This window comes from Tupaia chinensis, unplaced genomic scaffold (genome assembly GCF_000334495.1).
Source record: "Tupaia chinensis unplaced genomic scaffold, TupChi_1.0 Scaffold000316_1, whole genome shotgun sequence".
In the NCBI taxonomy this organism is placed as follows: domain Eukaryota; kingdom Metazoa; phylum Chordata; class Mammalia; order Scandentia; family Tupaiidae; genus Tupaia; species Tupaia belangeri.
In genome coordinates, this window is record NW_006159809.1 from 5,026,873 (window position 1) to 5,039,058 (window position 12,186).

Consider the following 12,186-nt stretch of genomic DNA (forward strand, 5'->3'; position numbering starts at 1 on the left):
GCTGAACTTGCTCCCCGGGCAGGGCGCAGTCTGTTCTCCTTGGTCACTCCTTGCTCCACATTCCCTCCTGCCTCTACTGGGGCTGCTGGAAGGGGGGCCCTTTGGACTCCCATTGGAAGCATCAGGTTCCGTGTGTCTTTGGGAGCCCTGGGTCTTTCCCACCTGCCTGTTTTCATGCCCCTTAGCCTTGGGGGTCCAGGGGTTGGAACAGGAACTTAGCTCTAAGAAGTGGCCAGGTGAGATGCGGCGGAAGTGGTATCTGGGAAGAGACGAGTGGCTAGCACACACATTATTATCCCCAGGGATGGTCAGCCATTTCCCCAACAGTCAACACCTCCTCTCAACTCCCCGCAGCCCCTGGAGGGGCTTCTAGTATTACTGGGACAGAGACCCAGCTGCCACGTGTCTGTGAGTCATGGACAACCAGGTGCCTACTCTCAGCCTCTCACCCATTCTGAGAGCAAGGAGCCTGTGCAGCCTGGTCTCGTCCCTGCCATGCCTTGGGTCTGTTTTGTCTTGAGCTGTTTGCAGAGTGTGGTGTGGACAGAGGTGGATGTGTGTGCAGGTTGCTGCCTGCTCCCTTCTCCTGACCTTTCCTCTGCGTGTCACTGTGAGAGTGTGTAGGGTCAAGGTGTGTGTGTCGGGGAGCTCCTCACTCATCCAATTCTCACCTGCCTCCAGTGAGTGGGTCCCTTCAGGTCAGGCCTTGGGCTGCTGCTGTTTTGGGGATCAAACCTCCATGTCTGTTCTTGTTGCCTGTCCAGATGACAAAACTCTGTGCTGCTACAGGGTTCGGACTTTTGGGAAACCAATTAAAATGTGCCTTTTGTGGGCGGGATCAAGAGCCTCTGGATGTGGACCTCTCCCCCTGGGTGGCACCCCCTCCCCCTGCTGAGCACTGCAGGGATGACTCTGTCAGCGCCCTGGGAGTGGGAGTGGAGGGGGCAGCCCTGCTGTGTGTTGTTCCCTCCCTCTTAGTTAATCTCAGCGAGGGGCCTGGCCAAGCTGCTGCAGCTCCCTCAGCCTTCCTGCTGTCTTTCCCTCCTCCCTTAACCTCAGTGGAGGATCCTAGGATTACAGCTCCCTATGGCCAGCTAGGCTCGGGTCTGCCCTGCTCACTGTCGTTCTGTCCGGCCTCAGGACTCAGCTGTGCTGGACCATGGACTGGTTTGGAGGTGGGAGGTGCCACTATGCCTTTGGGAGACACCCATACTTAGGAGAAAGCCTTCATTGCCCTCCTGTCCACCCACGAAGCTGCTCTCCCTGCTGTCTCTTGCACCCCCTGGCCTCGCCTGGCTGTCATGCACCTTGGAATGAAGTGTCTGTTCTTTGTCCCAGCCTCTGGTTTGCTTGTAGGAGATATGGCAGGCTTCTCTATGGCATCTGCAGGGAAATTGTGGTAGCTTGGGGGCACCCTGTGTTAGCCTAAGTTGGGGGGACGAAGAGATGATGGAGGAGGATATTTGGGGCCCAGTGAGGAGGCAAGAACTCCTCTGAGACCCTCCTTGTGAGAGGGCCCGTGGGCTCACTCAGAAGACTTAAGGCACAGATGTGCTCTGTGGGTGATAGCTGTCCGCTGCCAGCATGGAGCAGAGGAGCCCCACACATCAGGTAAAGCCCCTGTAAAGTCACCTCCCTTTAGGGCCACTCATCAAAGCTGAGAAAAGTACCCACAGCTGCCCAGGACTTCAGCAATGGGGAGGGAACATCAGGGGTTGGAGAGGTATCTCTTCTGAAAGCGGGGATCACTCCCTCCTAGGTTTTCCTCTGGGCTCTGCAGTCCCAGCCCTGGCCCTGACCTTCCACTCACCATTGATTATGGGCCTCCCAAGTGCCCAGGGTAGGGATGAATTTAGGAGAGTTGGAACTGAAGCCCAAGTTCTTTGTTGTTTTTGCGCCTAGTCACAAGTTGGACGATCGCTGCAGGTGGGCTGGGCAGGGAGCAGGCACAGTTCTGCTTTGCCGTTTGTCTTCCTGGTTGTAACTCCTGTTTATAAAGAGCTTGTTCTTCATGTTTTGAGCACTTTATGAAGAATAAAAGTTCACATACTGCAGGTGGCTCTGCTGTGTTCCTGTTTTGGAATGAGTGTGAACGAGGCTGCCTGTGGGAGGAAGAAGCCTTAAATCAAGGTGGTGGGGCTCTTGGATGACACTGCTCCTGCCCTAACAGCAGAGGGCAGCAGTACGGTGTCACCCAATGGCCTGGATTCAGTCTTTTCTCACTCCCAGGATGTATTTATTGGGCATTTCAGTGCACACATTTATACGGTACTGTGGGGAAATACAGAGGCTAAAATAGTTGGTTCCTGTCCTGTAGGGGAAGATAAGATATAAATTGTCCTTTATATCTTAAAGTACAAGTTAGGGTCTCCAGCTTCAAGAAGAGTCTTTTTGGGACCAGCCGATGGTGTAATGGTTACATTACTCTCTAAGAGGAGAATGGAGGAGAAGGGATTGCAGTGTGGTCACCCCCACCCAAGGGGTGATTTCTAGCTCTCTATCTCTCTCTCTCCAGTGAGTACATGCACCCTATAGCAAAATCTACCAAAATAAATAAAATAAAAGACAAATCCTTTTTGGACCAACAGGTGGCATGATGGTTAAGGCGCTGGGTCCCACATGGTTGATTGCACAGTTTGTCTTCGACCCAGTGACTTGGAAAAACAAAACAAGGTGTGTGTGTGTATGCATGCATGTCTAAAATCCCTAGAGGACAATGGAGGAGAAGGGACTGCAGTGTGGCCATCAGGGTAGGGATGAATTTAGGAGAGTTGGAACTGAAGCCCAAGTTCTTTGTTGTTTTTGCGCCTAGTCACAAGTTGGACGATCGCTGCAGGTGGGCTGGGCAGGGAGCAGGCACAGTTCTGCTTTGCCGTTTGTCTTCCTGGTTGTAACTCCTGTTTATAAAGAGCTTGTTCTTCATGTTTTGAGCACTTTATGAAGAATAAAAGTTCACATACTGCAGGTGGCTCTGCTGTGTTCCTGTTTTGGAATGAGTGTGAACGAGGCTGCCTGTGGGAGGAAGAAGCCTTAAATCAAGGTGGTGGGGCTCTTGGATGACACTGCTCCTGCCCTAACAGCAGAGGGCAGCAGTACGGTGTCACCCAATGGCCTGGATTCAGTCTTTTCTCACTCCCAGGATGTATTTATTGGGCATTTCAGTGCACACATTTATACGGTACTGTGGGGAAATACAGAGGCTAAAATAGTTGGTTCCTGTCCTGTAGGGGAAGATAAGATATAAATTGTCCTTTATATCTTAAAGTACAAGTTAGGGTCTCCAGCTTCAAGAAGAGTCTTTTTGGGACCAGCCGATGGTGTAATGGTTACATTACTCTCTAAGAGGAGAATGGAGGAGAAGGGATTGCAGTGTGGTCACCCCCACCCAAGGGGTGATTTCTAGCTCTCTATCTCTCTCTCTCCAGTGAGTACATGCACCCTATAGCAAAATCTACCAAAATAAATAAAATAAAAGACAAATCCTTTTTGGACCAACAGGTGGCATGATGGTTAAGGCGCTGGGTCCCACATGGTTGATTGCACAGTTTGTCTTCGACCCAGTGACTTGGAAAAACAAAACAAGGTGTGTGTGTGTATGCATGCATGTCTAAAATCCCTAGAGGACAATGGAGGAGAAGGGACTGCAGTGTGGCCATCTCCCTGGGGGGTGATTTCTTCCTTTCCCTCCCTCTCTCTTTCTCTAGCTAAGTGCACATGCCCTAATACAAAAAATATTTTAAAAATATGTTTTGTTGTTGTTTTGATTCAGCCATTAGTGGATGAGGAATTCTGAATGTAGCAGTTCACCATCAAGATAGGCAGGCATGAGCCAACTCTACACCTCACCATGAAACTAAGACCCACAATGGATTTCCCTAGTCGAGATCAAATGTTTCTACTGTCCTGGTCCTCTTGAGTGAAAGAGGCAGCTCCTTCCCCACCTCTCACCCTACCAGTATGGCTCAACTAACCAGATGATTCAGCTAGGAATCTACTACAGCTACTCCATTCTGTAGGAGTATGTCTCCATGCTGGTGCTTGCTCTGCAGTCTGTGGTACTCTCCCTCAATTAAACACTACCGAATCCCGTTCCCTTCCCCTTGCCCAAAGTCCCTTACAGCACAGAAACTAGCACCAGGAGGGATTTTTCCCTGGTTGGCTAAAGGAAGTGGAGGCTGCCAGGGTTCTTAAGTCCAAAGTGTTTAACTCATAGCTAGCGCAGATTGGCGTCTCTACTGTGAGCCCTTTCATAAAGTGGCACTGAGGACTTAACAGTGAATCTCAGAGTCACGGTCTACCCTGTGCGCCTTATAGAGACAAATAGTCAAAACCACGTGTAATGATCAATGCGAGGACTGCAAGAGAAGTGCTAGGTACACTAGGAACGTGTCGGATTTTGTGGAAGTAGGATGATAGATCAGGAAGAGTGATGTTTAGGCTGAAGCTAGAAAGAGCATCAGGTGAAGACAAAAGTCGGTTTTCTGGGTATGGTATTGCAGCACCTGAGTGTCAGGTGGGTGGAGGGGGCAGGGCGGTGACAAGAACCTGCATGACGGTTCTGCAGTGCAACTCATTGTAGAAAGCCTTCCAAGATTAACCCTACTTCGCCTGCTATCACCAGTCGGCCCGCTTGGAGTAGGGCCCTACCGCGCTGCCGCTCCGGGAGCGATGTCAACGGCAGCAACACAAACTTCTGGGGGCAGGCAAGCGGCGAGGGGTCGCTCCGTGGCCTCTGTCGGGGCCTCGAAGTCGTACGTGCCCACGTTTCCCGTACTGCCGACCCCTGCAATGCTGGCGGCGGAAACGGAGACCTGGCCTGTGTCGGTACAACTAACTCAACGCAGTGTAGGGTAGGCAAACGCCGGGCCGAGGAAAACTACACTCCCCACAATCCCTTGCGCCTCCTGCTCGCTGCGGTTACTCATGGCCAATCGGGAGAGGCAGCTGTGGCGGGGGCCGAGGAGGGACATTTTAAAAGGGCCGGAGATTGCGGGCGTCAGTGGCCATGGCGGATACAGCGACTACAACATCGGCGGCCGCGGCTAGTGCCGCTAACTCCTCGACCGACGCACCTCCTTTCCAGCTGGGCAAACCTCGCTTCCAGCAGGTGAGAACTGGGATGTGGTCTGCGGGTCAGCACGTGACACAGGGAGGGCGAGCAGATTCCTCTCCAAAGTCCCCTTCAGCCCTAGGGTCTCCGACCCACGGCCACCGGAGCCTGTAGCTAGTGCCTCAGGGACCTCGGCCACAGCCACCCCTTTCCTATTGGTCAGTGGGGCGGGCGAGGTCTCTCACGTTGGCTCCCTATTGGCTATTGGTTCCGTCACTCTCCGCCTGCCCGCGCCCTCCAGCCTCTCCTGCCCGAGGCGATCTGTGATTGGCCATCGCAGGCCGCGGCCCAGGATCCGTGTGCCCGGGTCCGAGCGGCTCCTGCAGGGTCACTCCTGCTATGCAGCTGCCAGCTCCGGGAGCAAAGTTCGAGTCCAGCCCTGGATGAGAAGTTGGCGTGGTGGGATCCGTTCTAACTTTTCCCTTGGGTGGAACTGAGATCCTTCCCAAGCTGCTGGCAGAGCCGCCCGGCAGCATCGGTGCTCCATGGTCACGCTCCCAGCCCTCTGCCCTGGCCGTGTCCACTGTGCACAGCCCGGCAGGGCCACGTGCCGTGTGGTGCTGCGGCCCGGCTACTCTGGTGCGCACCACTGAGGACTCGCTGACGCAGCGAGTCCGCCGGCAGGTGCCCTGCGGCTTTGAAGCTGGGACGGGCCGGGAGAGCTGGGGGCGCGTTGGAAATGCTGTGTCATTCCCTGGGGCCGCGGTCCCTTGGAGGGTCTGCCACTGGGAGCCCGCCCCCGCCCCCCAGTCTCTGGCTCTGTCCGGGTAACGGTGTCAGAGGTACTTCTCCTCCGGAACCCCTGCCAGGGCACCGCGGAGACTGGGCTCAAGCCCGCAGCGCGAACGTGCTGGCCGGCTGGGGAGCAGGAGTCGGGAGGGACTGTTCCTCGCTGCAAACCTTCGGGTCCCTGTAGCCTCCAGCGCTGAAGAAATGGGCGTTATTAGGAAAAGGGCAAAGAGACTCCCGCAAAGTGAACCGGGGCCTGCCCGGGGGAGCAGGGGCGGGAGCAGAGGCGGCCAGAAAGAACTTTGTAAGAAAGGAAATTGTACAAAGGTCGGAGCTGTGGACTCCGACCCCACCGAAGCCATTGGTGGGAGAGGGTCTGGTTTCCAACTCCTGGAGCTTCGCTGGTAATTTAGGGGGCTGTGCTCCTGAACCTTCTGAGAAAAGTCTCCGATGTTTTTAAACAGGACTTTAATTCCTTAAAAAAAAAAAAAAAAAAAAAAGACGATCTCAGCATGTAGGTATCTGGCGTCCTCCTGCCACTGTAGGATGACAGCTGGGGCGAGACTGCCTTGTCAGGAGTGAGCCTGCCTGGAGTGGCCCTCCTTCCCCTGCACACTCCTGCCCGTTCCTCCAGGCTATCAGCCCTGCCTGCTCTGGGAAACACTCATCCCTTTTCAGGTGCTTCCCTCTGCACACCCTTTGGCCTCCCTCCAGGGTCCTCACAGCTCCACTTGCCCTGCAGTCTGCCCTGGAGCTCTGCATGTGGCTGGATGGTTATTTGGAGGCTCCCAGTAACCTCCCCACCCCAAAGGAATCTTTTGAGAGGACTAATCGTTCCCTCCTGCCCGGGTCCTACCCTGAGGCTGGGTTGGGCCTGGTGATGTACAGAGTAAAGATCTGTGGGTTTTGCTTTGTTTTGTTTTCCTGTGCGTGTTATCCGTGTGTGGGACTTGGGGTCTCCAGTTACCCAACATTCATTGAATCGCTCTTCGTGGCTGTAATGACAGCACTTTGCCGTGATCACTGAGAGCTGTAGATGCACATTTGAGGCTGCTTCAGTCCTGCAGCCTGCGCTGGTGCGTCTGCTGGGCACCGCTTTGCCAGGCAGTAATGTGTAGTATTTGCTGTGGAGGCACCTCTCCTCCAGCACAGTGAGGATGTCAAGGAAATTCTCTTTTCTCTAAACCTGATCCTCCCACCTCATCTCCTGACTCTGCAAGCAGCCCAATTTGCCACCCAGTTGCTGGCAACAGAGACCTGAGAGTCACCTGTATGCTTTCTTTCCTCTCACTTACCCTCTAAATCCAACCAGAGGCCCAGTGACCTCACCTCTTGGCCTCCGACCCACCCATCTCCACTGCCAGATTCCTAGGTCAAGCCGTCAACTCAGTACTGTCCTGGCCGCTGTCTACCCTCCCAGCAGGCTTCCCTGCTTCCATCTGGCCCCCTTCCCGCTCCTCTCCCACCTGGCAGAGTCCCAGTAAGGAGGTGATGTCCCTGGTCAGGTGATGCCCCCCCCACTTAAGCACCCTCCAGTGGCTTTCCCTGCTTCTGAGGTAAAGACCTCATTTCTGGGACCAGCAGTTAGCGTAATGGCTTTGTCGCTGCACTCCCATGTAGTCGACGTGGTTCGAGTCCCGGACCCGGTGACTTAAACTCACGCCGGGCGCGTGTACGTATGTGCCTAAGATCCCAAGAGGAGAATGGAGGAGAAGGGATTGCGGCGTGGCCACACCCCCAGGGGCTTATTTTCCGCTTTCTGTCTCTCTCTCTTTCTGGCAAGTGCATGCGTCCTATAGCAAACACCTCTCCAAAAAAGAAAAAGAAAAAAAATAAAAGACCTCACTTCTGAAGGAGCCTGAAAGGGCTGCAGGGTCCGCTCCTATCGACTTCTTCCTTGACTCACCCCACTCCTGTATCCCCTTTCCCAGCACACTGGCTGCTTTTGGCCTCCGAACCCACCACATTCCCTCCCGCTGCTGGGCCTTCTGCCTGGAATGTCACCTCCTCCCCTGCCCCTAACTCTTGTGTCCACTATTCTCATCCCTGCTGTGTCTATGAAGCATCACTTCCACGGGGAAGCCTTCTCCTAGCCCTGGTCGAGGTTTTGGCTGTGCGCCCCGACCGCAAAGCACCCGTCTCTGTGTATCTGCTGATTTGGGGTGAGTACTTTATTGCCATCTGTCTCCCCCTTTCGAACACAGGCTCCATGGAAGCAGGGACTGTGCCTGCTGCCTTCACCCCCTCTCATCTCTCCAGGACTCAGCACAGTGTCTGGCACTTCTGAGGTGCTTAATAAAGACGTGTTGAATAAAGGAATATGTGGCAGATTTTGAACTCGAGTTAAATCGACTTACTAGGTTGTGATTGGGAAGGTGGGCCAGTTTTTCTTTAAATTGTCCTTTAGGGTTCTTATAAAATTGCAGCCAAATGGGGGTATGTTTAATAGTATAAGATTCTTCAGGGGGTCAGCAGGTGGCATGGTGGTTAAGGTGCTGGACTCCCACATGTCTGACCACAGTTCGAGTCCCAGACTTGGCTGCTTGAAACTCACGCTGGGTGCGTGTGTGTGCGTGCCCAAAATCCTGAGAAGAGAATGAAGGAGGAGGGATTGCAATGCGATCATGCTCCCGGGGGGGTGACTTCTTGCTTTCTGTCTCTCCGTTTCTCTGGAAAGTTCATGCACCTTGTAGCAAAAATCTCTCAACAAAAGATTCTGCAGGCCTGAGATACCCCAGAGTAGGGCGAGGTCTCTGAGGAGGTGAGCCTAAATTCACAAAAATCTGCGCAGTACAAACTGGGTTGCCAGGCTCCTTCAGGGCCCTGCCCATATCTCTGGTCTGGGACTGTCTCTCAGACTTCCTTGTTTTCAGTGACCTTGACAGTATTGAGAGGTAATAGTAGGATGTTGTAGAGATGTCCCTTAATTTGGGTTTGTCTCCTGTCTTTCTCGTGGATACACTGGGGCGCTCAGTTTGGGGGGAGTGTGTTACCCAGGTGAAGTGCTCTTTTCATCACATATCAGACTTTTTAAATATTTTTTAAAGAATTATTTTTTATTTAACTTTATTTATTTTAATTTGACTTGAGAGGGACAGAGTGAGAGAGAGATATATAGAGAGAAAGCAAGCTGCCAGGTCTGAGTCTCGAACCAGGGTCAGCCATGTGGTAGTCCAGCACCCTAACCACCAGGCCTGCTGGCCCCATATCAGGGTTTTTAAAAATTCATTTTAACATAACCAGAATACCCTTAACATGCCTAAAATAATGATTTCTTCTTGTCATCAAATAAGCAGTCACTATTTACATTTCCCTGATTTTCACTTAATTTTTGTTTCTTTTTTTAAAACGGGGCCTTGCTGTGTAGTGACTCTCCTGTTTCAGCCTTCTGGGTAGCTGGGCCCAGGTGCACACTGCCATTCCTGGCTCTCTCGCATGGTCTCCCATGGTGCCATGCACACTGGCTGGGAGTTCAGTCCTGCCTTGGCCTCTCCAGCAGCTAGGATGACCATCTCATGTCACCACCTCTGGCTTTTTTAGGATGATCTGGGACTCAAACCCAGGTCTCCTGTGTGGCCTCAGTCTCCCCAGTGGTAGTGTCTTTGCCTTGGGGGTGGGGGGAGCTGGGCCTGTCATATGGTATTTTCTTTTTTTTTTTTTTTCCCTCTTTTTGAAGAGGTTTTTGCTACAGGGCACGTGTGCTCACCAGACAGAGAGAGACAGAGAGATAGAAAGCGAGAAATCACCCCCCAGGGAGGATGGTCACACCACAATCCCTTCTCCTCCATTCTCCTCTCAGGATCTTGGGCATGCACGCACATGTGCCCAGCATGAGTTTTAAGCCTCCGGGTCCGGGACACGAACCGCGGTCAACTACATGGGAGTCCAGCGACATAGCCATTACGCTAACTGTTGGTCCCCATCATGTGGTGTTTTCACAGGTGGTTTGTTTGAATCAGGATCCCATTAAGTCCCGTGCATTACATTTGGCTCTGTGTCTCTTGTATCTTTCTGATCTTTCTTTTTTCCTTCCTATTTATTGAAGAAACTGGGTTATTTGTTCTATAGGGATCCCACATTCTGGATGTGGCTGATGGCATCTCTGTTGCATTGGCTCACACATCCGCCTGTCCCCCATGTCCCCTAGAAACGTGAAGTCCATGCTCTCAGCCCCGACGCAATGCTGTTAGTGAAGGGAGAAGACGGTCAGGGCCCTGGGAACCTCTGAGGCCGGACTTTGGTCCTTTTTCTTCTCATTTCCTCTCTGAACTCGCTCTTCTTCTCTTCAGGCCCAGACACGATTTGTGGCAAGTTGAGGCCCCAGGACAGGAAACAAACACACATGCCTCTTCGCATTTGTGTTTCAGTCTATCCAGAAATAAGGGGTCTGTTTGTTTGTTTTTAACTTCCTGTTCTTCAGAAGCTTCTTACCCCTAAGGTGCCGGGGGTGGGGTGTGCTGTGGGTGCTGTGGGTGCTGGGGCCGAGGCCTGCTGGGTCAGAGCAGTGGTTGTACGGCCCTCCCCCTGAGCTTTGGAGACAGCCTGCTGGACCGGAAACTGCCCCCTTTACTCCAAGGCTGAGAGGTCTGGGTGGGCTGGGAGGCGGAGGCAGAAGAGAAGTTTCCCGGGAAGTTTGCCTGTGGTGAAGTTCTGCAATCACAGCGCCTTGCTTGGTTATGTGTTCTGATCATTTACTTCCTATAGGCTAGAGAGGGGCTGCTGCTTGGAACTGGCCTGGGCTGCTTTGTGATATGGAGAGGGGTCAACACCTCCTAGAATCACAGGAGCAGGTGTTTAAATGGATTCTGATGCCTGGGGTCCTAATCACCAGAGTCCCTGGGCTGTGGCCTGATCTTTGAAGTACTGTGCCTAGGTGATTCAGGGCCAGCCTGGGCGAGGACTACCTGGCGGATCCAAGCCTTTCTGCCCCTGGGCTGCAGCTTTAGTATTTCATTCCTAGTCCCGAAGAGCAGTGACACAGAGGTCTGGGGAGGGAGCTGTCAGCTTTCTCTGGGGTCTTGCCTAGTCCCCCAGGGTGCTGTGGAGAGGGCCAGCCAGGTGAGAGGTGCCTGCTGCTGCAGGCCCAGGGCCTCTGTTGAGGAGTAGCTGACTCACCTTTCTGGGAAGGAAAGAGGAGGAATCACTTGGCTGTCTCATTCTTCTGGTAAAGAAAACGGGAAGGAAAACATTCACCAACTCTGTAATTGGGCAAGAAGGGGGCTGGATTTTAGGAGGAGAAGGGAAAGGCCATACGGTTTAAAATACTGAGAAAATAAAAATGAATTTGAACGGAGAAAGTCAAAACCCTTGCCTTTCATCAGGCAGAGAGGACTCAGGTTAAGCTGGCTGCAAGGAAACAGTGTTTTTTGCAGGAACCTCTGCGACTGGCTATAAAGTATCAGAAAGGCCCATTCTTTGACTAGTCTTTCATTCATTGAGAAATCTCATTCTCCAGGATTAGACATTGCTAGAAACATTGCTGTTAAGTTGTATCAATAGAAATGAAACATTTCCTTTTTCTTTAATAGGCAGGTGCTTTTTTTTTTTTTTTTTTTTTAGTTTTATTTATTTATTTATTTGCCATAAGGGAGTGTGTACTCTCCAAAGAGACAGAGATACAGAGGCAGGGAAAGTGAGATATTGTCCTCTCCCGCCCCACCCAAGAGGGGATGGCCTTCTCCTTCATTCTCCTCTTGGGATATTGGCATGCATGCACATACGCTACGCATGTTTTACAAGCAGCCACATCTGGGACTCAAACTGCTCAGTTGGCCATGTGGGATCCAGCGCCTTAACCACCATGCCACCTGCTAGCCCGAATCATTCACATCTGAGCCACTTTGCCTCGGAGAATCAACTCAGTGTGTAGTTCCAAATATGGGGTCTGGGCCCAACATTCCACAGTAATCTTAACTTTTATAGTTTCCAAGGAAACAAGACTTAGTCCCCTTATCAATCCAGCCCTATGTCGACCCCTTTCCACACAAGCTTGCTTTGCTTTGAGCCTGTTGAAGCACTGCTTCATTCAAGTTGTCCTCCACCTTTACCCTGAAGTCTACACTAACTCAGGTTCTTTCTTCGGTTGGCCAGGCACCCCATAGTTCCTCTGCTGTGTGACCTTCCTCATTGCAGTGAGCCTTTGTCAGACTGCAGATTGGTCCTGGGGGTCTCGGGATGACTGAGCTGGAACTCTGGGCTTGCATTTCCAACTCAGACCCCTCCTTGAATCTCAGGCATGTATTTCCAGGTAATTATTGAAAAGTTCTGTCTAGAAGGCTCTGTAAATATCTCAAACTTACATGACTAGTAAAGATTTTTTTTTTTTTTTTTTTTTTTTTTTTTGTGGG

General features: G+C 52.2%; 2 protein-coding genes across 3 annotated transcripts in view; both read left to right on the forward strand.

Annotated features, from left to right (window-relative positions):
* Positions 1-2,060, forward strand: part of RAB11FIP5 (RAB11 family interacting protein 5) — a gene marked incomplete in the record, with an annotated part of 14,652 nt that extends 12,592 nt beyond the window's left edge. Inside the window, 1 exon segment of the mRNA XM_014588902.2 lies at positions 1-2,060.
* A 2,909-nt stretch (positions 2,061-4,969) lies between these two features.
* Positions 4,970-12,186, forward strand: part of SFXN5 (sideroflexin 5) — a 133,500-nt gene continuing 126,283 nt past the window's right edge. Inside the window, exon 1 of one of the 2 annotated variants that reach the window (XM_006151259.3) lies at positions 4,970-5,107. In XM_006151259.3, coding sequence (XP_006151321.1) covers positions 5,006-5,107 — 102 coding nt within the window. In that variant the 5' untranslated portion in view covers positions 4,970-5,005. Of the gene's footprint in view, positions 5,108-12,059; positions 12,087-12,186 lie in introns of those variants that run through there. The other variant, XM_006151260.3, reaches the window with a different exon arrangement.